Genomic DNA, 26,945 nt, shown 5'->3' on the forward strand with positions numbered 1-26,945 from the left:
AATTATTCAAGCTGAAATTTTTTGGTAAGTTTGTTAGTTTTTCAAATGATTATTTTGTTATATATTATGATCATAAGTTGCACCAGGAGCAGCTTTTTATGACTGGACCCCCAGATCACGGGCGCTGCCCCTCAAGACCCCATTGGGGGAGGACCCCATAACCCCCCCACTTTCACATTTTCAGCCTTTTTTTTTGAATACCAAAATCACGTCTGGAGTTCGATACTGCCCAAGGACACACAGTGTCAGTTGTCCTGGTTTATCGTTGGGAAAGGCACTTAGTTCCCATTTTCCTGGCATGCTTTGGTCAGTAATGCATTAAAAGACCCCATAAAACCAATAAAAACAAGGCAAAACAAAATTAACCATTGAGCCACTACATTTGTCCTGGATGTTGATCAGTGGTATCCAGGTTGCGACTCCAGGGGCATGGCTCCAGGGCAGTATGGACAGGCTGCACAGATTAACTCTTTTTGTAATTCCAAAGGCTGGGAGCAATCCAGGGGATAATGCTGTTTGTATAAATGAATTGACCTTTTATTCCATATGGTCTTAGAAAAAAGATGAATGACACCAACATTAACCCTTTCATCACGAGCAACTTTGTAGGCACAGAGCCCTCAACACTCAGCAACTTTGTAGACACAGAGCCCTCAACACTCAGCAACTTTGTAGACACAGAGCCCTCAACACTCAGCAACTTTGTAGACACAGAGCCCTCAACACTCAGCAACTTTGTAGACACAGAGCCCTCAGCACTCAGCAACTTTGTAGGCACAGAGCCCTCAACACTCAGCAACTTTGTAGACACAGAGCCCTCAACACTCAGCAACTTTGTGGGCACAGAGCCCTCAACACTCAGCAACTTTGTAGGCATAGAGCCCTCAACACTAGGTAACTTTGAAGTTGTAAAGCAAAATGTCTTGTGGATTTGAAATAACAAAACTCTGCCAATTTTCAAGATATCTGGCTGGATTAGGTATAAAAATAAAGGTTACAAATTAAATTGTACGACTAATTCACTAAAATATTCATATCTATTACAACTGCTAATATTTTGGTGCAGGCAGGTAGCACAGCAGGTAAACTGCACAAGCAATTATTTATTTACCTCGTTAGATTAACAGTATTTTCAAAAACTTCATCTGAATAAAAAATTTTAAAGTATTTGAGAGCTTTTCTGGAGCCATTTAACACTGGTGGGTCAAAACTCTCCCAGAAAACTGAAATAAATCCCATTGGTTATAAGATTTTTGTCCAGAACAAAAACACATGGAGCACACACTGCCTTCAGTTCAAAATCTTCCAATATCCTCTTCATCGTCATCACTGTCATCCACAAGCACATTCCATTGCCTCTCCAGATGTTTTCTCTCAATTTCAATCAACTTTATTAAGTCACAACTGCTAAATATTCTGATAATTCATAATCTGATACTTCACTCTCATATTGCTTTTGAACCCGGCCAGTTTGAACAGGAATTCACCATTCGGAAATCATTCTAAAAACTGCTTGCTTTCTTCGATATTTCTAGTTGTATTCAAGTTAAACTAAAGAGATAATCCAAGTATAATATCTGCATTAGCAGAAGGAAGTTATTAGAGGTATCGTAAAGTTTATGTAGTCGGGTACTATGACTCTAAAGAAGAACACTGCCCCAGACCGGTAAAATGGTCCATGGGGTTGACAGACTTACTTCTCTTGGACTGGTAAATATAGTGACATTGTGATGTCTAATTACTAGGCAGCCTTGTTATAAAGATACCAGGCATGAGGGTATGTTTAAATTGCTGGCAACATTGTTATAAAGAGAACAGCCATGTGAGTGTATGTTAGCTTGGTTCGTGACATTCAGAGGTTGACATTTGTTCACTTGTTGGCACATCTTTGTGAAAGCACTGGCTGGCAGATTTTTGAAGAAATTACCCTGGATTTAAATTCTCTTCACTTATTTTTGACAAATTTTAGATTTTCTAAATTGGATAACTTTCTGAGGGTTGAATAAAATATCTTGTTTTAGATGATTGTGTCATAGCGGCATAAATATTTTTTAACATTGTGTCTGTCGATCCCTGCCAGAATGCATTTCCATACCTTATATCCCAAATCCCACCATAATATTAACAATATCAAACAAATCCAGTTGAGAAAGTGGTTAATTTCGGTAAGCCCACCAAACAGCAGATATATTGTTATGAGGTTGCATATCCATCCAATTTTATGTTACCTTTGCAGGATTCCTGTTAGTCTTGGTATCCAGAAAAGTTTTGGAATTTAAAAGATGAATTTCAAGAGCCTTAAAAAGTCAGGGATTTTTTTTCAAAACCTTGCAAAGTTTTGGAAAAGTCTTGGAATTTCTGTCAATGGAGTTAAAAAAATTGATAACTGCTAATTTAATATAGTGATGAGAACCAATTAAAAAAAATTGTTTCGAACGCAATGAATAATTTACTTGACAGTGCTTGATATTGTGGTTTTTGAGTTTTGTGAATAGGAACTGGAAAATTTTGGAAAATTCATGGAATTTGTTTTTGTTAAGTCTGCAGGAACTCTGCATTTGTCGTTTCCATATAAATAGTAGATTTTGTTTTACACACACATCCCACTAACTTTATTGACAGCCTGCACTTGTGGTGATGAAAAAAACCTAGTCAGTGTTACTGATATGGAATGAAGAAAAATTATTCTTGCACAACAACTTTAGTTTTACATGACATACATGACCATACTTGACTGTGGATGGCTTGCCCTTGGATTAAGGTAAAAGACTATTGATTTGGGGGTCAAGGTCACTTTGACAAAAATGAAAAATGGTTTCTCAACAAAAGTTTGGTTCTCAACCACATACCGTCACCAAAGTTTATGGCTGGTTTATACTAAGGATATTGGTTTCTGCATAGTAAATTTAGTTCAAGATTGTATGTATTGCTTAAAGGTCAAGGTCATTCAGACCTGTTGGTCAGTAACCTTAAATCAGCCATGCCCTTCTAGTGCCCACATAGGGCAGATTTACTGTTCACTGTATTGTTTTAAAATTTGTTTCCAGCTGTGGGTTGGAATGCCAGCTTGGTATGTAGCTGCCTGTAGAGCCAATGTGAAGAGTGGTGCTATTATGTCAGCTTTATCGGACCAGGAGATTCAGAGAGAAATAGGCATTAGCAACCCACTTCACAGGTTGAAGTTGCGATTAGCCATTCAGGAAATGGTCAGTCTAACTAGTCCATCAGCACCAAAAACCTCACAAGAGGTAAGACATGTTTCCCCATATCCATTTTTCATTTGATACACTCCCTCTCTGTCTGTCTGTCTCTGTGTACAGTGCTATGACTATATCTATATAAAATTTTCTTTGTGTATATGTGTGTATATGGTTTTTTGTCTGTATTTGATATTCGTGCCCACCTATATTGGCATGTCTCCTTGATTTGTTTCATTCAGTGCAGCAAAATATTCAAATTGTATTGTAACATCCCTTTTATAAATGGCATAAATTATAAATTAATTGTTTTACAATTAGGATGGCATTGTGTAATTTTGTAAACCTGATGTGCATACATGTGAAATTTATTAAAATGCTTGGAATATGACGAGGACATACCTACAAGAAATACAGATGTGCTAAAAAAAATGAAACAGTCTAGAAAATATATGTATTGTTCCTGCGTCAATAATATTCACACAGAGACAAGAAAGACAAATAAATGGATAAGTCAGTAGATATATATATATATATATATATATATATATATATATATATATATATATATATATATATATATATATATAAATAAAAATCTGAGGTGCCACGTATAAAAGGATCATGCAATATATTACATTTCTGTCCATCTTTCTGTCCATCCATCCGCAACCTCAGTATTCAGCTCCATTTTAAGCCAAGTAATCTCATTTAAAAGATAAGTCTGTCATAAGGAATACTTCAGAAACTGGAATTTAGACAAAACTACTCTGGCCATACCACCATTTGCCATTGTGCTGTCATCTCATATTCTTGATTTTATTTTTACAGGCATTAGCGTTTGGTGAAATGAATCATGAATGGATTGGGAATGAATGGTTACCCAGCCTTGGTTTACCTCAGTATCGTAGCCACTTCATGGAATGTCTGGTAGATGCCAGGATGTTAGATCATCTTACTAAAAAGGATTTACGGGGCCAGTTAAAAATGGTTGATAGTTTTCATAGGTAAGAGATAGAGAACATCTCAAAAGTTGTTCATGCAGTGAAATGCCTTATACATAAAATGGAAGCTAAAAAGAGGAAAAAACATGCTCATTTAGGAAAGATTTTATGTGTCATAATTATAAACTTGTTGAAGGATAAGAATAAAAGTACATTTGATCTGAAAAATATGTATATATGTAAATAACAATGTCACAGTTGTATTATCAGAATAAGCACAGCTTGAAATTAGCAGTAGTCTGCTAACTGGAGGCTGGAAAAATTAACATAGTCCACTAATCAGAGGCTGGTAAAATTAGCAATAGTCTGCTAACCATGTGCTAGTGAAGTTAGCAGTAATCTGCTTACTGGAGGCTAGTAAAATTCCATAGTTTGGTGGTTAGTGATGTCATTTTGATTGTGTTTTTTATTTTTTGTGTGTCTGTTTGGAATCATCATGATCACAAGCAGATTGTAAATACTTGTTTTAATCTGATACATCCTAACCCTGTACCAGGGCCTGAAATTAGCTGTGACTTACTAGCCCAAGGCTAGTTATTGTTGGACTGGCTTTTATCATTTCAGTAGCCTGATGGCTAAGTAAAGTTCAGTTGTCACCTGACTGCATTTGAGGGAAGAACTTTGAAAATTCAGCAGAACTAGTAAATGTCTTAATCTACTAGTACTGTTATTAGATTCTAGACTCAGTACATGACACGTATTGCAACAAAGTCCGGGGAAGAAGTGCTTTGCATTTCACTTTTATTACAAAAACAGTATGGTCCAGTAAGCAGATATCATGCTGAAACCTTTTTGGGTATCCTAGGACACTATCCTTGGACACCTGTCCCCGGTGATTGACAACTACTGATCGAATCTTAAACATAATGCACAGTAGATGGAACCATTTTGTCATTAACTTCAGCTTAGGGTTGTGCAGTTTCACTATGTGACTGGTTAGGTTGATCCCATAGACCTTTCAGAAATTTGTTCTTGTTGAATGCATAAGAAAACCTTTCTTTTTTGTTTTTACCAGAAATCATGAAATTTTTAACCGACTTTGTACTTTAACTAAAAAAAGAGGAAAGTTTTAAAATTTTATCCAGCTATGGCAATATTTTCTTAGGTATTTCAGCTGATACTTTTAACATAACTTAATTCTTTGAGTCGAGCTTTTATCATTGATCTATTTACACCTCAGTAATGAGATAAGAAGGTGATTGGTGGTTTACACCAGGTCTCAGCTGAAATACCTACCATTGGTATATTGAAAATGAGAATAGGAGGTACATGGTGGTTTACACGAGGCCTCACTGATATTCCTATCATTGCTGTATTGGTAATGAGATAAGGAGGTACATGGTGGTTTACTCCAGGTCTCAGCTGAAATACCTACTATTGGTATATTGGTAATGAGATGAGGTTTGATGTGGTTTACATGAGGTCTCAGCTGAAATACCTACCATTGGTATATTGAAAATGAGAATAGGAGGTACATGGGGTTTACACGAGGCCTCTCTGATATTCCTATCATTGCTGTATTGGTAATGAGATAAGGAGGTACATGGTGGTTTACTCCAGGTCTCAGCTGAAATACCTACTATTGGTATATTGGTAATGAGATAAGGAGGTTTGATGTGGTTTACATGAGGCCTCAGCTGAAATACCTACCATTGATATATTGGTAATGAGATTAGGAGGTACATGGTGGTTTACACCTGACCTCAGCTGAAATACCTACCATTGGTATATTGAACATGAGAATAGGAGGTACATGGTGGTTTACACCAGGCCTCAGGTGAAATACCTACCATTGCTATATTGGTAATGAGATTAGGAGGTATATGGTGGTTTACTCCAGGCCTCAGCTGAAATACCTACTATTGGCATATTGGTAATGAGATAAAATACTAAGTGATTTATGACTGAACTTTGCTGCTTACCCTCCCATTGATATGTTGGTAATGAGATAAGGAAGTACTAAGCTGATTGCTGTCCCATTGGTATGTTGATAATGAGATCAGCAGGCGATTTACACCAGGACTCAGCTGATAGCCCTCCTAATGGTATGTTGGCAGTGATATGTGGTACTAAATGAGTTGATTAACAAATTCTGAAAGGTCTGATTTAGGAGCACATTGTGATATTTAGTATTTACCTATTTAGTACTTACCAACAAAGTTCAAATGGACATTATTTAATGGCTTTTTGTTAAATTGCAAAACTCCTATCTCTTCTTCAGATGTTTTTTCTGATCATAATGTGTTAAGATTACATTTACTGCCTGGTAAATCCAGCATTTCCAAGCTAAGAAAGACATTCATCACATCTTCAGGGTTATTTAAGGATCATGAATGCTATAGTCAGCTGCTTGGCAAGATGGCAGTTGAGACAAGAGTCATCTCCCCTTGAGTACCAATTCCTCTGCTCATGCTGTCGGCATGCTCTTTTTAGAGGCATCACAAATACCTACTTCATTTTAACCTTTTTATCAATTGAGTCATTCTTGGAAGTTTTCTTACCACATGAAATTATACTCCAGTTATTTTTCTATCACATTTTTCTTTATTGTAGATAAATATATACACTTCATTTGTCCATGTTCATTGTACAATAAGCTTATAGGTGCCATCTTAATTTCCTGACCTGAGATCTATAGTACTTATAATTCAACTCACTACTTGACCCTGTTTGATTGTTCTATAAAGTAATTCATCATTTATTATGTAATATCTTTCCTGGCATTTTTCTTTGTTCATCATATCTCCTTTTAAGTAAGTTCAGTATGTGACTTAATTGATTTTTACCTCTGTGTACCTTTGTTCTTCAGTCTTTTCTTACAGGTGTCAATACAGTGGGTAGTATTAAGTATATTGGCTGCAGATTTTTTCTAAGATAACTACTAGATCTGTCTAAATTGTATGCAAGTCAGATTATACATGTGACATAGGCATACCCTGGCCCTGGTACTAGACATGGTGATCATAATAGTGATAGTCATTGTCAGACTTTGGCACCAGATGCTTACCACCTGCAGACCAAACCAGATCCAGCATATCTGCGCGTTCAGCTTCTGAAACTGGGAACAGTGATATATTTGCCACATCTGGAGCATTCCTTCACTGCTCTGCTAAGTTTATTCTAACATAGTATGGCAGTCCACTTGAACCATTCCTTAACATGATATCACTTAATATATATTCTGGTACTGACCATAGTGAAAATTTATTCAGTAACTGTTACTAGACCAGAAGTCAATCAACCTAGGAACATATCTCCAGCCCCTGCATATCCTTGACTAGTGCTATCACTGGATACAGTGATCTGTCTTCCTGGTATACTCTATCAAAGTCCAGAAACACAGCCAGCCTCTGGCACATGCCAGTCCAGCCCCATCTCTGGTATACTCTATTGAAGTTTAGAGACACAGCCAGCCTCTAGCACATGCCAGTCCAGTCCCATCTCTGTCATTGCTACCCAGCATAACTAATGCCAGACAGTGTAACCTTTGTCCCACACTGTCCAGTACTATATCCATGGAAGCCTCATGGATCAACACCTGACAAGTCCATGATCATCCTGGCTCTGTCCCAACTCAGTATTGAACGCGTTGACCTCTGCAACCCCATTCTGCCTGTAATTCAGTTTCCCAGCATGAATGGATGCCCAGCCTAATTCACCATCCCTGACACAAGCATGCCAGCTTAGTTACCACTGCCTGCAGGTTGAAAATTAATTTTGCCTCACTTAAAAAGTTGAATGGAAATTTGTATTCAGTAGCTTTGAGTATTTTCCCATTGGGTGAGTGCTGATGGAGGACTGACTAGTGTTGTTTTTTTTTCAAGGACAATAATGTTTTTTGAATATTTCTAAATGTTTTCCTTAGAAGTCCATTAGTTCTACAAGAAGTTTGTTTTCCATCTGTTTTGATCAAGCTCATATAGCTCTTGTGAGCACTTTGCTTCAATCTCTTTTAGTAATACACACTTGCCAGTGGGAGAACAGACTGGTCTCAGTTTGTAATTATTTACAATTGATGCATTAATTGAAATAGTTTTCTGACCTTTTCTTCCTCCAGTGTTGTCAGTAGCCTCTTTCAGAATTTGCATAATCATTGATCTCTTAACAGGTAACTAGCCTTTTTCAATACAGCTTTTACAGCCTGGTTGAATCTGACATTTTACACTGCTTTGAAAGGCTAGACCCAAGCTTTAATAGGGCTTTCTTTTGGCATTACCAACTCTCATTAAAATTTAACCTGTCTTTTATCAAGACACATATACTGGTCTTTGGCACTGATTTACCAGCTATCAACAAAGGCATTGTAGGGATGGGAACGTTAAAGCCTTCTTTGTGGAATGTATCAGAAACTCTTTTTCAATATGCAACAACCAGTTTGCAACATAACATTCGGCTCTGTACTTTGATCTGAGTGGCTGTATTTCAGCAATCTTGACATAGCCAGGACCCTCACATCAAGAACCACGCCAATAGATGCATTTGGGAGTCCATCTTGCATACTGCTAATGGACATGTATCTCTCTTTCTCTCTCTCTCTTTTAAAGAAATAATAGCACAAAATATGAAAATATGGTCATTGTGATCTGACTTGTTCATATTTGATCCAAATCCATTTTTTGTATATATGATTAAGAGGAGTTGGTCAGGGGATCAGAATAATTCTACAGGAGTGCCACACATTTGAAACTGGCCATATTTTCATGCAAAATACCTGCATAATCTAGCTGTTGCTTGTTGCATTTTCTAGAAATGGTGTCCAACAAAAAACAAATACACATTGAAGACAAAAGAGGTAATAAGCCACTAAATAGTATAGAGTTACACAAAGGAATATTTAGGTTCACGGAGAAAAAAAACAGGAAAGGAAACATTATATTCATCATATTGTGTTGATACGAGTATGTCTTATGGTAGCAGAGTTGACTGCATTTACCACATGAATCTGAAAACAAGAACCCCAAAGGTTGTTAATTTGAGAGATCTAGCAAGAAGCGTCTGAAATTCATGGGGTTTGGAACTTCAGTTTATGTAACTCTACTGGGGGTAAGTAAGGTCCAATGTGCTTTACAAACTTGTTAGTTGAACATATTGTTTACTTGAACTGCATCAGTCTCTAATCCCAGTTCTGAACTTTTTTAAATGTTATACCTCACTAAAATTTGGTCCAACTTTGAGAAATATTGACTGCCTTACTGCGAAGTTGGCAGATCTGCCTTTGCCTAAATGGAACTCTGGGCGATCTGATGTGACTGAATCAAGTACACTTAAAATCAGTGCTTTGAGCCACTCCTTTTTTGCAGCACTTTACACTTTTTACCTGTTCACTCCAGCTACTGCAGGCAGAACGAAGTGAGGTTCACATCTAATTGGTTGACCCATACTCTAAAATATTCCACCATATTGGTTGGATTTATTTTATGTTGCTTTAAGGCTCCTGCTGATGGAAATTTGGCTATCTGTCATAAAGCCGCTTTGGACCCTTTTTTCCAGGAGCATCTATAAGACCCCATCAGGGCACAGAAGTGGTACTTTTAGTGGACTGCACTGATAATTGCAGGGATTTGCTGTTTGCTTATACACTCAGAGGAGGAAGGAATAATATTTCCTCTTGGGCTATGTTGCCCTGTACCCTTTGGATTATCTGTTGCCCTGTACCCTTTGGATTATCTGTTGCCCTTTACCCTTTGGATTATCTGTTGACAAGGAAGTAACCGAAGATCGGATGGATAGTGTGTGTATCAAGGGAGTTACAGCAGTTGACAATAGTATAGCACTCCAATACATTTGTTCATTGATTGACATCACTCAGGCGGGGCCCCGAGTGGCCGAGTGGTCTAAAGCGCTCTCCGTTACGGATCACTGCCATCTCACCTCTGTCTGCGCAGGTTCGAGTCTCAGATTCAGCCAATGTGGGTATGTGAGAAAGCTTGCCAGTAGCTTCTCGTGGGTCGGTGGTTCTTTCCGAGGTTTTCCCGGGTTCTTCCTCCACCATTAATACTGGCCGCCATGTATAGCCTATCGTGTGCTGAAAAATGGCGTTAAACCCCACAACAACAACAACGACATCACTCAGGCCATGAGATGGAAGTTAGAGGCAACATCATCCAGTTCTTACCTCGGCAACCATTCATTCATTGTAATCTGGTTTGACCTATATAAGCAGCTTAACAAGGCTACTGTCCCAGGTCTCTCTGCAGCTTCAGAACAAAATTGCTTACTCTGCTTCCACTGGATTTATGGGAGCAAACTTTTTCTCTAAACCTCATCCACACACTGTGTGCTAGTCCTAGCCAGTATGTTACACATCTGACTCAAAGCTGTGGCACTTAAGTTCAGAGGCCACGGATGGGACCAGCTTAAGGGTAAGGGGAAGAAACTCCCTCCTCTTACCTGTTCTCATATTGTATTATGATTATGTAACATATTTGAAGAAGAACCAATTTTTGGAGTAAAATGTTTCTTCAAATAATACTTACCTGATGATAATTCAAACACACCCTTACCCCCTGGAAGAGCATGCACATCAGCTCTAGTAGTAACTCAGAATTGATGGCATGTGTTGCCATTTTGTGGATTTGTTAGCACTTTTAGTGCCAAACTAAGCTGAAGGACATGTTGAACATCTTTCTTAACTTGGGATGGTTTGATTTGTGAGGTAGTTCATGTATCCTAACATATAATGATTGGATAAATATTATTGAAGAAACATATTTTATTTCAAAATTGATTTCTCTTTTCTACTTTTCTAATTTCAGGACAAGTTTGCAATATGGTATTAATTGTTTAAAAAGAGTTAATTATGATAGAAAAGAATTAGAAAGACGGAGGGAAGAAAGTGCATCCGAAAATAGAGGTGAGTCTGAACACAGTTACTGTAAATATTTGTGTAGATACAGTAAGTTAATTGGCATTTGAAACAAAAATAGTAAATCCCTTCATCAATCCCTCTCTCTATCATACTTACCTTGTAAACAGGAAGTTTAAAGGATTATTGAGTAAAAGTTTACCACATTGGTTATGTTTATAAGTTGAATGAGTCTTGAGGTCATTTGACCTTATTTTCAAGTTCACAGAGTGATACTATGGTGGAAAGAGGGGAATGACATGTTTTTATTTCAGAAACAAATTCATTGAGTTTTTTTTATGATGAACATGTTTTCTGTATCTTTCTGTCCATTCTTTTTGCATTTATCTTCTTAAGTGCAATTTAGTTTTCTTTATCCTCATGGCAATGGATTTGTAAGGCACTATAGGACTTCGCTTGTTTCTTTTCATTTACATAGATTTGATTGCTTTTTCATGCAGCGGATGATCAGCATGCATATGTAATTATAATTTTTATGAATTTCTCTGTGAAATATTTTGCATAAAACAAGTAAGAATATTGCCACAAAGTTAGAGAAGTGCAGTTGAGGCTATCTGCTTTTATTTCTTTGGCAACAATAGTAACTTTATTCATTTGTTAACTGTGTTTACTCTATTACCCATTGTGGCTGAGTTGTCTAAGGTGCTTGCCTTTAAAAGTCACACACACATTTTTCACCTCTGTCCAAGTTAGTTACAGTCTCAGTTCAACCAATATGGGTATGTTAGAAAACTTGCCAGTAGCTTTCCATGGGTCATTGGTTCCTTCCAGGTTTTTCATGAGTTCTTCCTCCATGAAGTATCCTGGCTGCATTGTGTAGCTAATCATGTGCTAAAAATGGTGTAAATTCCCACAAAACCAAACCAAATTACTTCTGTTTCTTTGCGCTTGTCTTTTAAATAGATCAGTCCAAGAAATCTCTGTGATATCAAAGAATTTAGCAGGATAAATACCATGGTTCAGGTGAAACTGTTTTAGAGGACATTTTTCCATGTTAATGACTTATTTTCTTAAAATACACTAATCTGGTACCTTTTTCTTTATTTTGCAAACTAAATTTTATCTGATTTTAAAAAGCTTCTGTCCAAATAGAAAAAATTGGGGTGTGTTCCATTCACCTGTTGGGAGCCATGGTGGCTCAGTAGTAAGTGTGCTGGACTTGCAACTGAAAGTGTGCTGCCCGTGTCAACTACCCTGGTTTATTCTTGGACAATGCACTTTACAGTGATTGTCTAAGTACTAAATGACATACTAGTATTGCACTGCCATAGACACTAAATCAAACCAAACCAATCCATTAACCTTTTCAGCTGAAGTTCAGGTCATTCTGCAGGTATATATCAGTGGAATGGTTTAAAAACTAGAAGGTATTTGTGAGACACATTCACCTGCATCCCCAGCCATTTTGATATCTATATCACCGTTCTCCATGTAAAAACCATCCTATCAAAAACAGCCATAACATGTCCAGAACACTATTACACAATATTCTAATGCCATCTGTTACGTTCTGAGTGTTCAGAACCTTGAGAAGAATGCACCCCTGACAAGCCCACTAGCATTCTTTATAGCCAGGTCTCACTATATTACAAGGAGCTGCATTGACTTATTGGTTAGTATGTGGGACTCATGACCAAATGTGTGTGAATCCCACCATCAGACCAACTTGAGTCAGCCACCATGGCATGTCCTTGGGCAAGGCACTTTACTGGAACCACCCATGGTCTAAATAACATATTTATGTTGCTGTGCAGTCAAATACCAAATCAAGCATTTACTTTATTACAAATTTATGATCAAAGAAAAGATGACTCAGATTGGTAGAAGAATTGAAAACTTCCAATCTGAAATGACAAGATTAAGGATATCACCAGTATTGTATTTGGCAAAATTTGTAATTGCCTTAAATGTATTGGGATTGCCTTAAATGTATTGGGATTGTCTTTTAATAAAACTATTTTGTTTTGAAGATTTAGTTGCAATTCACCACCAGTCAACATTATTTTGTTTTACTCCTTTCAGATGTACTAGTTTGGACCAATGAAAGAGTTATAAAATGGGTAACCAATATAGGTTTAAAAGAATACGCTCCTAGTCTTGTTGAATCGGGTGTTCATGGTGCCCTTATAGCCTTGGATGAAAGTTTTGACCACAATAGTATGGCGTTAGCTCTTCAAATTCCAACTCAGAATACACAAGTAAGTATACATCTGGTTTCTTTCATTGCTTTCTTTCCAGTATTCATCTTGTTTATGTCAGTGCTTTCTTTCCCGTATACATCTGGTTTATATCAGTGCTTTCCTTCCTGTCTACATCTTGTTTATGTCAGTGTTTTTCTCCTGTATACATCTTGTTTATGTCAGTGCTTTCTTTCCAGTATTCATCTTGTTTATGTCAGTGCTTGTTTTCCTGTATACATCTTGTTTATGTCAGTGCTTACTTTCCTGTCTACATCTTGTTTATGTCAGTGCTTTCTTTCCAGTATTCATCTTGTTTATGTCAGTGCTTTCTTTCCTGTATACATCTTGTTTATGTCAGTGCTTTCTTTCCTGTATACATCTTGTTGATATCAGTGCTTTCTTTCCTGTATACATCTTGTTTATGTCAGTGCTTTCTTTCCTGTATACATCTTGTTGATGTCAGTGCTTTCTTCCCTCTATTTATCTAGTCTCTGTCATTGCTTTCTTTCCTGTATACATCTTGTTTATGTCAGTGCTTTCTTTCCAGTATTCATCTTGTTTATTTCAGTGCTTTCTTTCCTGTCTACATCTTGTTGATGTCAGTGCTTTCTTTCCTGTCTACATCTTGTTTATGTCAGTGCTTACTTTCCTGTCTACATCTTGTTTATGTCAGTACTTTCTTTCCTGTATTCATCTTGTTTATGTCAGTGCTTTCTTTCCTGTATAGATCTTGTTTATGTCAGTGCTTTCTTTCCTGTATACATCTTGTTGATGTCAGTGCTTTCTTCCCTCTATTTATCTAGTCTCTGTCATTGCTTTCTTTCCTGTATACATCTTGTTTATGTCAGTGCTTTCTTTCCAGTATTCATCTTGTTTATTTCAGTGCTTTCTTTCCTGTCTACATCTTGTTGATGTCAGTGCTTTCTTTCCTGTCTACATCTTGTTTATGTCAGTGCTTACTTTCCTGTCTACATCTTGTTTATGTCAGTACTTTCTTTCCTGTATTCATCTTGTTTATGTCAGTGCTTTCTTTCCTGTATAGATCTTGTTTATGTCAGTGCTTTCTTTCCTGTATACATCTTGTTTATGTCAGTGCTTTCTTTCCTGTATAAATCTTGTTTATGTCATTGCTTTCTTTCCTGTATACATCTTATTTATGTCATTGCTTTCTTTCCTGTATACATCTTGTTTATGTCAGTGCTTTCTTTCCTGTATACATCTTGTTTATGTCAGTGCTTTCTTTCCTGTATACATCTTGTTTATGTCAGTGCTTTCTTTCCTGTCTGCATCTTGTTTATGTAAGTGCTTTCTTTCCTGTATAGATCTTGTTTATGTCAGTGCTTTCTTTCCTGTATACATCTTGTTTATGTCAGTGCTTTCTTTCCTGTCTACATCTTGTTTATGTCAGTGCTTTCTTTCCTGTATAAATCTTGTTTATGTCATTGCTTTCTTTCCTGTATACATCTTATTTATGTCATTGCTTTCTTTCCTGTATACATCTTGTTTATGTCAGTGCTTTCTTTCCTGTATACATCTTGTTGATATCAGTGCTTTCTTTGCTTTCTTTCCTGTGTATATCTTGTTTATGTCAGTGCTTTCTTTCCTGTCTACATCTTTTTGATGTCAGTGCTTTCTTTCCTGTCTACATCTTGTTTACGTCAGTGATTTCTTTCCTGTCTACATCTTGTTTATGTCAGTGCTTTCTTTCTGGTATTCATCTGGTTTATATCAATGCTTTCTTTCCTGTCTACATCTGTTTATGTCAGTGCTTTCTTTCCTGTCTACATCTTGTTTAGGTCAGTGCTTTCTTTCTGGTATTCATCTGGTTTATATCAGTGCTTTCTTTCCTGTCTACATCTTGTTTATGTCAATGCTTTCTTTCCTGTCTACATCTTGTTTATGTCAATGCTTTCTTTCCTGTCTACATCTTGTTTAGGTCAGTGCTTTCTTTCTAGTATTCATCTGGTTTATATCAGTGCTTTCTTTCCTGTCTACATCTTGTTTATGTCAATGCTTTCTTTCCTGTCTACATCTTGTTTATGTCAATGCTTTCTTTCCTGTCTACATCTTGTTTAGGTCAGTGCTTTCTTTCTGTATTCATCTGGTTTATATCAATGTTTTCTTTCCTGTCTACATCTGTTTATGTCAGTGCTTTCTTTCCTGTCTACATCTTGTTTATGTCAGTGCTTTCTTTCTGGTATTCATCTGGTTTATATCAGTGCTTTCTTTCCTGTCTACATCTTGTTTATGTCAATGCTTTCTTTCCTGTCTACATCTTGTTTATGTCAATGCTTTCTTTCCTGTCTACATCTTGTTTAGGTCAGTGCTTTCTTTCTATCTAGTATTCATCTGGTTTATATCAGTGCTTTCTTTCCTGTCTACATCTTGTTTATGTCAATGCTTTCTTTCCTGTCTACATCTTGTTTATGTCAATGCTTTCTTTCCTGTCTACATCTTGTTTAGGTCAGTGCTTTCTTTCTGTATTCATCTGGTTTATATCAGTGCTTTCTTTCCTGTCCACATCTTGTTTATGTCAATGCTTTCTTTCCTGTCTACATCTTGTTTAGGTCTTTGCTTTCTTTCTGTATTCATCTGGTTTATATCAGTGTTTTCTGTCATTTATCTAGTACTGAATAATTGTGAGATCCATTATATATCTGTAAAACCAGAATATGATGAAATCAGACATGGTGAATTTTGTTTATGTGTTAGTATTAATGTAATTATTTTGTCTTTTTCTTCTTGTTTAAAATATTTTTTGTTTTCTTCATTTTGTTCACTCCTTGAGATTAGTTTTGAACAAGTTCCATTGATTGAGAAAAAATTAATCTATTTACCCATATACAACATGAAGCTCTGATAGGGAACCATGTTGGGTTGGTGATTAAAGCATTGGACCTGTGACTGGATATACAACTTGAAGCTCTGATAGGGAACCATGTTGGGTTGGTGATTAAAGCATTGGACCTGTGACTGGATATACAACATGAAGCTCTAATAGGGAACCATGTTGGGTTGGTGATTAAAGCATTGGACCTGTGACTGGATATACAACATGAAGCTCTGATAGGGAACCATGTTGGGTTGGTGATTAAAGCATTGGACCTGTGACTGGATATACAACATGAAGCTCTGATAGGGAACCATGTTGGGTTGGTGATTAAAGCATTGGACCTATGACTGGAAATAGAACATGAAGCTCTGATAGGGAACCATGTTGGGTTGGTGATTAAAGCATTGGACCTGTGACTGGAAGTGTACAGATTCAATTCCCAACACCTGATTAGCCTGTATCAGATACTGTGGTGTGTCCATTTCCTATTTACATTATTACCTTACAGCACAGCACTGCAGTGAAATTAAAGATCAGAACCAACCAAACCTCAACTGTGTTTGGATAGGGCCAAGTGGATCATAACAGAGTAGGATAAACTGTGGTAGTTCTGCTTTGGATTTTAACTGAACAGGGCACACACTGGGTCTACATTGTTCATAGTTGGATCATTTTAGGCACATCAAAGATGGGGTAAATGTTTTTGTTTAGTTTGGGACTTTGGCTTTTTTAAAAAAGAAATACAATTAAGGTTATATTGTGCTGAGGTAAATACAGTAGGTGCCTTGCCCAAGAATACACCAAGGGAGCCAGTCTGTAATGCTCTGAGTATCTAACTCTATCTTTCTAATCAGGAATCGATTGCCTTAACCACTAAGCCACCATGACTCCAAGGTGTAAATGGATCGAGATCAAAGATCGTGACTCATTTATTTGATACCAGAGTCTATCATTTCACCTTTAGTCAATGTAAAAAAAACTGTGGTAGGAATTTCCAGTATCTTGATTTCAAACTAATTGACTATTTCTATAGAAAAGTTAGAATTTCTTCTTCGTCCAAAAATGTATCATGCCTTTAGATATCATGATAATCTATAAATGTTCTCTTGGTTTTGAATGGAGAATTAGTAGATTACAGTTTATCTTAGGAGCGAGTATTATGAAAAACATAACATATACCTTAAATGGCTGTCTTCCAAAGCTTTATGCATGCTTGAAAATCTTTCATTACTATATGGCTGTTTTGTTTTATTGCAGGCTCGAACAAGTTTAGAGCGAGAATTAAACAACCTGTTGGCCATTGGGACAGACAGGCGGTTGGATGAGGTAGGTCAGTTATCCAATTTATTTTATTTTTCTCGGCATCATCATCATCTTTAGCTTGCTGCCTACTGTCAACATCAGCCATCCTGGCAGCTTGGTTGAGGTACTGCACTAATATGCTGTCTTTTTTTCTCCTTTTAATGGTGAGTCTTGACCCCACCTCAAAATACTAAAGACATCTGTTTCCCTTTATCCTCTGTCTGCTCACAGTCAGGTGGCACAGTGCTTTTCCCCGTGTAATACTTGTCTGGTTTCAGTATGAATTACAGTGTTTGGTCATTTTGTCTCGGTTGTGGTGAACATCTTGAAATAAATTAATAGCACTTTGTATCTGTGATGCAGATTTGGGCATTGATTGCCAGTGGTTATATTGGTTTGGCACTACTATGGCTGAGTGATTAGCAGTCTCTTTATATCTGTTCATTGCACTATACTGTTGACTTTGCATTGCCACATTTTGGCAGTTACCTCCAGTGGTTAGTTGGTTGGAACTTACTGTGGTTGAAAGATTAGTGGGCTCATTGTACCTGTTTATTTTAATACATTATTGATGTCTTTGCTATGTAAAATTTTGGCTATAAGTGAAAAGATACCGTGGTGTTAAAATAAATTGGTACATGATCTGCAAAGAGATGAGCACTTCAGTATTGTTTTAATAAGTTATTAATGCACTGAGATTGGTTTTTGTGACAGACCTCTGACAATTCTGATGGCTGTTTCAGTAAACATACAAGAGATCCAGGGAAGGCACTTTTGAATTTGCATAGTCACTCATAGATTCAGTTTATAATTTTATATGATTAGTAATTATAATTGGAGTATTTTTGGTATATTTTTGTCTAACCTGCTTTCAGGGGTGTATCTTTGAATGGAACAGCCCTAAGACAAGGAAGGCAGAATTCCTTTTTTTTATGTCAATAATATGTAACCTGTTGGTATTGAATAACTGGTTCTTTTCTGAATGGAAAATACCCCAACCATATGATGAAAATTCATCCTCCCATAGAATTCCATAATGCCCCTAGCCCAACCCACAGATACTTTTCTGAATGGAAAATACCCCAACCATATGATGAGAATTCATCCTCCCATAGAATACCATAATACCCCTGACCCAACCCACAGATACTTTTCTGAATGGAAAATACCCCAACCATATGATGAGAATTCATCCTCCCATAGAATACCATAATACCCCTGACCCAACCCACAGATACTTTTTTGGATGGAAAATGCCCCAACCATATGATGAGAATTCATCCTCCCATAGAATACCATAATACCCCTGACCCAACCCACAGATACTTTTTTGGATGGAAAATGCCCCAACCATATGATGAGAATTCATCCTCCCATAGAATACCATAATACCCCTGACCCAACCCACAGATACTTTTTTGGATGGAAAATGCCCCAACCATATGATGAGAATTCATCCTCCCATAGAATACCATAATACCCCTGACCCAACCCACAGATACTTTTTTGGATGGAAAATGCCCCAACCATATGATGAGAATTCATCCTCCCATAGAATACCATAATACCCCTGACCCAACCCACATATACTTTTTTGGATGGAAAATGCCCCAACCATATGATGAGAATTCATCCTCCCATAGAATACCATAATACCCCTGACCCAACCCACAGATACTTTTTTGGATGGAAAATGCCCCAACCATATGATGAGAATTCATCCTCCCATAGAATACCATAATACCCCTGACCCAACCCACAGATACTTTTTTGGATGGAAAATGCCCCAACCATATGATGAGAATTCATCCTCCCATAGAATACCATAATACCCCTGACCCAACCCACAGATACTTTTTTGGATGGAAAATGCCCCAACCATATGATGAAAATTCATCCTCCCATAGAATTCCATAATGCCCCTAGCCCAACCCACAGATACTTTTCTGAATGGAAAATACCCCAACCATATGATGAGAATTCATCCTCCCATAGAATACCATAATACCCCTGACCCAACCCACAGATACTTTTCTGAATGGAAAATACCCCAACCATATGATGAGAATTCATCCTCCCATAGAATACCATAATACCCCTGACCCAACCCACAGATACTTTTTTGGATGGAAAATGCCCCAACCATATGATGAGAATTCATCCTCCCATAGAATACCATAATACCCCTGACCCAACCCACAGATACTTTTTTGGATGGAAAATGCCCCAACCATATGATGAGAATTCATCCTCCCATAGAATACCATAATACCCCTGACCCAACCCACAGATACTTTTTTGGATGGAAAATGCCCCAACCATATGATGAGAATTCATCCTCCCATAGAATACCATAATACCCCTGACCCAACCCACATATACTTTTTTGGATGGAAAATGCCCCAACCATATGATGAGAATTCATCCTCCCATAGAATACCATAATACCCCTGACCCAACCCACAGATACTTTTTTGGATGGAAAATGCCCCAACCATATGATGAGAATTCATCCTCCCATAGAATACCATAATACCCCTGACCCAACCCACAGATACTTTTTTGGATGGAAAATGCCCCAACCATATGATGAGAATTCATCCTCCCATAGAATACCATAATACCCCTGACCCAACCCACAGATACTTTTTTGGATGGAAAATGCCCCAACCATATGATGAGAATTCATCCTCCCATAGAATACCATAATACCCCTGACCCAACCCACAGATACTTTTTTGGATGGAAAATGCCCCAACCATATGATGAGAATTCATCCTCCCATAGAATACCATAATACCCCTGACCCAACCCACAGATACTTTTTTGGATGGAAAATGCCCCAACCATATGATGAGAATTCATCCTCCCATAGAATACCATAATACCCCTGACCCAACCCACAGATACTTTTCTGAATGGAAAATACCCCAACCATATGATGAGAATTCATCCTCCCATAGAATACCATAATACCCCTGACCCAACCCACAGATACTTTTCTGAATGGAAAATACCCCAACCATATGATGAGAATTCATCCTCCCATAGAATACCATAATACCCCTGACCCAACCCACAGATACTTTTTTGGATGGAAAATGCCCCAACCATATGATGAGAATTCATCCTCCCATAGAATACCATAATGCCCCTGGCCCAACCCACAGATACTTTTCTGAATGGAAAATACTCCAACCATATGATGAGAATTCATCCTCCTATGCCCCTGGCCCAACCCACAGATACTTTTCTGAATGGAAAATGCCCCAACCGTATGATGAGAATTCATCCTCCCATAGAATACCATAATGCCCCTGGCCCAACCCATAGATGCTTCATGTATGCTCACTGTCCTTCATTTTTTTTCAGTGACAGACATTATTGCTACTTTAATTTATGTTGAAGAGAAATTGCCTTTGATCAAGATAGTTTTCCCATTTGAACTGAGCTTACTTGAATTTTTCAAACATTTTTCCAGGTTGCGTTTTAAATAATCTAGCATGTGGGCTCTTACCCCACAGGGGTGTTAGTGTGACTTTTATTGTTGAGAATTAATTTCTAGCTCAGGTAGGTATCTGTTCATATCCTTACTGAATTTGGTTTGCACCCACAGTCAATGGTCACTGGTCATTGGAATCCCTTTGGTATGGGATAGAGATATGGTTGAGATTCCCCACCTCTCCCAGCAGCTGTTTCATCCCACATGAGATTGCAAATGGGTGTACAGACACCAGACTAGGGAAGGGGGTTAGATTGGCATCTTTGCCTACCCTTTCCCATAATCCCTCTAAATCTCTATGAGGTGTTGGATCTTCCACCACAGGGAAGTGATTGGACCTTTCCCTGCAAACAGCTGACTTTTGCCACATGGTAGAGAGGTTAATGGTGTAGTCTGTGGACCTACCTCTTCCTCTTATGAAGTTAGGCCAGAATTGAGGGAGGGGGACAGTTCTTTCCTCACCCACCTGCTGAACCTGCCACTAATGACAGTTTGTTAGGTCCATGTCAGGAGTTACAGGTCTTGGGTTCTCCTATGAGTAACACCCATCCCTCACATCTCTTCCTGGCCCATTGAAGCTGGCCAAGAATCGAATCATCCTGACTGGCCAAAGGGTCCATCGACAAGGTCCTTTAAAGCCATGAAACCCCAATGAAAGCAGCAACCCCATGTTAGAACTCCCCCTCAGCATTATGAAGGACAAAGGTGGACAGCCCTAGGAACTCACTTCCTCTCCTGCAGATTGTTCTGCATGTGTTGGTTGCCATAAGAGCCAGGCTAAACCTCTTTTAAGAGGCCTGGTCTGGCATGGCTGGGTCTTGTCTATCATAAAAGTGGATGCCTTCGGTTTCTAGATCTTTCTCCTCTGGTTAGGTCCCCCATGTTCTTCCATCTGTTGAATCTGGTGCAATCAAAGGAATAGGTAGAATCCCATCTACTTTCAGATTTTCCTGGTACAAAGAAAGTGGGAACGTTTCATCTAATTGTTGACCTTTGCTCTCTAAACAGGTGTCTGCAGGAGGAACTTATCAGGATGAAGACTACAGCCTTACTCATGAATACCACAAAACCTGGTGACTGTTGAGTTTCACATAGATCTTCAGGATGCATAACTTTACATCCCTATTTTTCCTCCACACAAAAATTATCTCTGGCTTCACTTTGACAGGGAGGTATTCTGATATTACACACTGCCATTCAGTCTACCTTCTGCACCTAGAGTGTTTACCAGGGACCATGGAGTAGTAGCAGTCCATTTAATTTCACTAGGTATATCCAATCCTCCAATATTCTGATAAATAGTTGATTCACAGTGGAATCTATCAGGCTAATCTCTCTCGCTGTTTTTCATGTGATGTGATGGTCTTTGACCTAACCTAGAGAAATTGGATCTTGCTCAATCTCAAGATCTCATTTATGTTGTGAGGAATTTCCTCACAAACAGATGTTTAGTCCATGTCCCTAGTGACAAAGTAGACAAGATCCATGTTTAGTCCATGTCCCTAGTGACAGGGTAGAGAGGATCCATGTTTAGTCCATGTCCCTGGTGACAAAGTAGACAAGATCCATTGTTAGTCCATGTCCCTAGTGGCAGAGTAGACAAGGTCCATGTTTAATCCATGTGCCTGGTGGCAAAGTAGACAATATCCATGTTTAGTCCATGTCCCTAGTGGCATAGTAGACAAGATCCATGTTTAGTCCCTGCCCCTAGTCACATAGTAGACAAGATCCATGTTTAGTCCATGCCCCTAGTGACAAAGTAGACAATATCCATGTTTAGTCCATGTAGCTAGTGACATAGTAGAAAAGATCCTTGTTTAGTCCATGTCCCTAGTGACAAAGTAGACAAGATCTATGTTTAGTCCATGTCCCTAGTGGCAAAGTAGACAAAATCCATGTTTAGTCCATGTCCCTAGTGACAAAGTAGACAAGATCCATGTTTAGTCCATGCCCCTAGTGACACAGTAGACAAAATCCATTTTAGTCCATGTACCTAGTGACAAAGTAGACAAGATCCATGTTTAGTCCATGTCCCTAGTGACAGGGTAGAGAGGATCCATGTTTAGTCCATGTCCCTGGTGACAAAGTAGACAAGATCCATTGTTAGTCCATGTCCCTAGTGGCAAAGTAGACAAGGTCCATGTTTAATCCATGTGCCTGGTGGCAAAGTAGACAATATCCATGTTTAGTCCATGTCCCTAGTGGCATAGTAGACAAGATCCATGTTTAGTCCCTGTCCCTAGTGGCATAGTAGACAAGATCCATGTTTAGTCCATGCCCCTAGTGACAAAGTAGACAATATCCATGTTTAGTCCATGTAGCTAGTGACATAGTAGAAAAGATCCTTGTTTAGTCCATGTCTCTTGTGACAAAGTAGACAAGATCTATGTTTAGTCCATGTCCCTAGTGGCAAAGTAGACAAAATCCATGTTTAGTCCATGTCCCTAGTGGCAAAGTAGACAAGATTCATGTCTAGTCCATGTTCCATGACAAAGTAGACAAGATCCATGTTTAGTCCATGCCCCTAGTGACAAAGTAGACAAAATCCATTTTAGTCCATGTACCTAGTGACAAAGTAGACAAGATCCATGTTTAGTCCATGTCCCTAGTGGAAAAATAGACAAGATCCATGTTTAGTCCATGTCCCTAGTGACAAAGTAGACAAAATCCATGTTTAGTCCATGTCCCTAGTGGCAAAGTAGACAAGATCCATGTCTAGTCCATGTTCCATGACAAAGTAGACAAGATCCATGTTTAGTCCATGCCCCTAGTGACAAAGTAGACAAAATCCATTTTAGTCCATGTACCTAGTGACAAAGTAGACAAAATCCATGTTTAGTCCATGTCCCTAATGAAAAAGTAGACAAGATCCATGTTTAGTCCATGTCCCTAGTGACAAAGAAGACAAGATCCATGTTTAGTCCATGTCCCTAGTGACAAAGTAGATAAGAACCATGTTTAATCCATGTCCCTAGTGACAAAGTAGACAAGATCCATTGTTAGTCCATGTCCCTAGTGGCATAGTAGATAAAAGCCATGTTCCATGTTTAGTCTATGCCCCTAGTGACAAAGTAGACAAGATCCATTGTTAGTCCATGTCCCTAGTCGCAAAGTAGACAAGATCCATTTTTAGTCCCTGTCCCTAGTGACAAAGTAGACAAGATCCATGTTTAGTCCATGTCCCTAGTGACAAAGTAGACAAGATCCATGTTTAGTCCATGTCCCTAGTAACAAAGTAGACAATATCCATGTTTAGTCCATGTAGCTAGTGACATAGTAGAAAAGATCCTTGTTTAGTCCATGTCCCTAGTGACAAAGTAGACAAGATCTATGTTTAGTCCATGTCCCTAGTGGCAAAGTAGACAAAATCCATGTTTAGTCCATGTCCCTAGTGACAAAGTAGACAAGATCCATGTTTAGTCCATGCCCCTAGTGACACAGTAGACAAAATCCATTTTAGTCCATGTACCTAGTGACAAAGTAGACAAGATCCATGTTTAGTCCATGTCCCTAGTGACAGGGTAGAGAGGATCCATGTTTAGTCCATGTCCCTGGTGACAAAGTAGACAAGATCCATTGTTAGTCCATGTCCCTAGTGGCAAAGTAGACAAGGTCCATGTTTAATCCATGTGCCTGGTGGCAAAGTAGACAATATCCATGTTTAGTCCATGTCCCTAGTGGCATAGTAGACAAGATCCATGTTTAGTTCCTGTCCCTAGTGGCATAGTAGACAAGATCCATGTTTAGTCCATGCCCCTAGTGACAAAGTAGACAATATCCATGTTTAGTCCATGTAGCTAGTGACATAGTAGAAAAGATCCTTGTTTAGTCCATGTCTCTTGTGACAAAGTAGACAAGATCTATGTTTAGTCCATGTCCCTAGTGGCAAAGTAGACAAAATCCATGTTTAGTCCATGTCCCTAGTGGCAAAGTAGACAAGATTCATGTCTAGTCCATGTTCCATGACAAAGTAGACAAGATCCATGTTTAGTCCATGCCCCTAGTGACAAAGTAGACAAAATCCATTTTAGTCCATGTACCTAGTGACAAAGTAGACAAGATCCATGTTTAGTCCATGTCCCTAGTGGAAAAATAGACAAGATCCATGTTTAGTCCATGTCCCTAGTGACAAAGTAGACAAAATCCATGTTTAGTCCATGTCCCTAGTGGCAAAGTAGACAAGATCCATGTCTAGTCCATGTTCCATGACAAAGTAGACAAGATCCATGTTTAGTCCATGCCCCTAGTGACAAAGTAGACAAAATCCATTTTAGTCCATGTACCTAGTGACAAAGTAGACAAAATCCATGTTTAGTCCATGTCCCTAATGAAAAAGTAGACAAGATCCATGTTTAGTCCATGTCCCTAGTGACAAAGAAGACAAGATCCATGTTTAGTCCATGTCCCTAGTGACAAAGTAGATAAGAACCATGTTTAATCCATGTCCCTAGTGACAAAGTAGACAAGATCCATTGTTAGTCCATGTCCCTAGTGGCATAGTAGATAAAAGCCATGTTCCATGTTTAGTCTATGCCCCTAGTGACAAAGTAGACAAGATCCATTGTTAGTCCATGTCCCTAGTCGCAAAGTAGACAAGATCCATTTTTAGTCCCTGTCCCTAGTGACAAAGTAGACAAGATCCATGTTTAGTCCATGTCCCTAGTGACAAAGTAGACAAGATCCATGTTTAGTCCATGCCCCTAGTGACAAAGTAGACAATATCCATGTTTAGTCCATGTAGCTAGTGACATAGTAGAAAAGATCCTTGTTTAGTCCATGTCTCTTGTGACAAAGTAGACAAGATCTATGTTTAGTCCATGTCCCTAGTGGCAAAGTAGACAAAATCCATGTTTAGTCCATGTCCCTAGTGGCAAAGTAGACAAGATTCATGTCTAGTCCATGTTCCATGACAAAGTAGACAAGATCCATGTTTAGTCCATGCCCCTAGTGACAAAGTAGACAAAATCCATTTTAGTCCATGTACCTAGTGACAAAGTAGACAAGATCCATGTTTAGTCCATGTCCCTAGTGGAAAAATAGACAAGATCCATGTTTAGTCCATGTCCCTAGTGACAAAGTAGACAAAATCCATGTTTAGTCCATGTCCCTAGTGGCAAAGTAGACAAGATCCATGTCTAGTCCATGTTCCATGACAAAGTAGACAAGATCCATGTTTAGTCCATGCCCCTAGTGACAAAGTAGACAAAATCCATTTTAGTCCATGTACCTAGTGACAAAGTAGACAAAATCCATGTTTAGTCCATGTCCCTAATGAAAAAGTAGACAAGATCCATGTTTAGTCCATGTCCCTAGTGACAAAGAAGACAAGATCCATGTTTAGTCCATGTCCCTAGTGACAAAGTAGATAAGAACCATGTTTAATCCATGTCCCTAGTGACAAAGTAGACAAGATCCATTGTTAGTCCATGTCCCTAGTGGCATAGTAGATAAAAGCCATGTTCCATGTTTAGTCTATGCCCCTAGTGACAAAGTAGACAAGATCCATTGTTAGTCCATGTCCCTAGTCGCAAAGTAGACAAGATCCATTTTTAGTCCCTGTCCCTAGTGACAAAGTAGACAAGATCCATGTTTAGTCCATGTCCCTAGTGACAAAGTAGACAAGATCCATGTTTAGTCCATGCCCCTAGTGACACAGTAGACAAAATCCATTTTAGTCCATGTACCTAGTGACAAAGTAGACAAGATCCATGTTTAGTCCATGTCCCTAGTGACAGGGTAGAGAGGATCCATGTTTAGTCCATGTCCCTGGTGACAAAGTAGACAAGATCCATTGTTAGTCCATGTCCCTAGTGGCAAAGTAGACAAGGTCCATGTTTAATCCATGTGCCTGGTGGCAAAGTAGACAATATCCATGTTTAGTCCATGTCCCTAGTGGCATAGTAGACAAGATCCATGTTTAGTCCTGTCCCTAGTGGCATAATAGACAAGATCCATGTTTAGTCCATGCCCCTAGTGACAAAGTAGACAATATCCATGTTTAGTCCATGTAGCTAGTGACATAGTAGAAAAGATCCTTGTTTAGTCCATGTCCCTTGTGACAA

The 26,945-nt window shown here is 38.4% G+C and overlaps 1 protein-coding gene across 3 annotated transcripts in view; it reads left to right on the top strand.

Moving 5' to 3' along the window:
• The window catches only part of LOC149785221 (liprin-alpha-1-like), a 152,320-nt gene that overhangs the window by 100,379 nt on the left and 24,996 nt on the right, over nt 1–26,945 (top strand). For 2 of the 3 annotated variants that reach the window (XM_089979042.1, XM_089979043.1), the window contains 5 exons: nt 3,048–3,248; nt 4,029–4,204; nt 10,957–11,054; nt 13,089–13,264; nt 17,337–17,405. In XM_089979042.1, the coding sequence (XP_089835168.1) occupies nt 3,048–3,248; nt 4,029–4,204; nt 10,957–11,054; nt 13,089–13,264; nt 17,337–17,405 (720 nt within the window). Of the gene's footprint in view, nt 1–3,047; nt 3,249–4,028; nt 4,205–10,956; nt 11,055–13,088; nt 13,265–17,336; nt 17,410–26,945 lie in introns of all 3 variants that reach the window. The other variant, XM_089979044.1, reaches the window with a different exon arrangement.

Source organism: Sinohyriopsis cumingii, chromosome 13 (assembly GCF_028554795.1).
Source record: "Sinohyriopsis cumingii isolate HCF-2022 chromosome 13, ASM2855479v2, whole genome shotgun sequence".
Lineage (NCBI taxonomy): Eukaryota > Metazoa > Mollusca > Bivalvia > Unionida > Unionidae > Sinohyriopsis > Sinohyriopsis cumingii.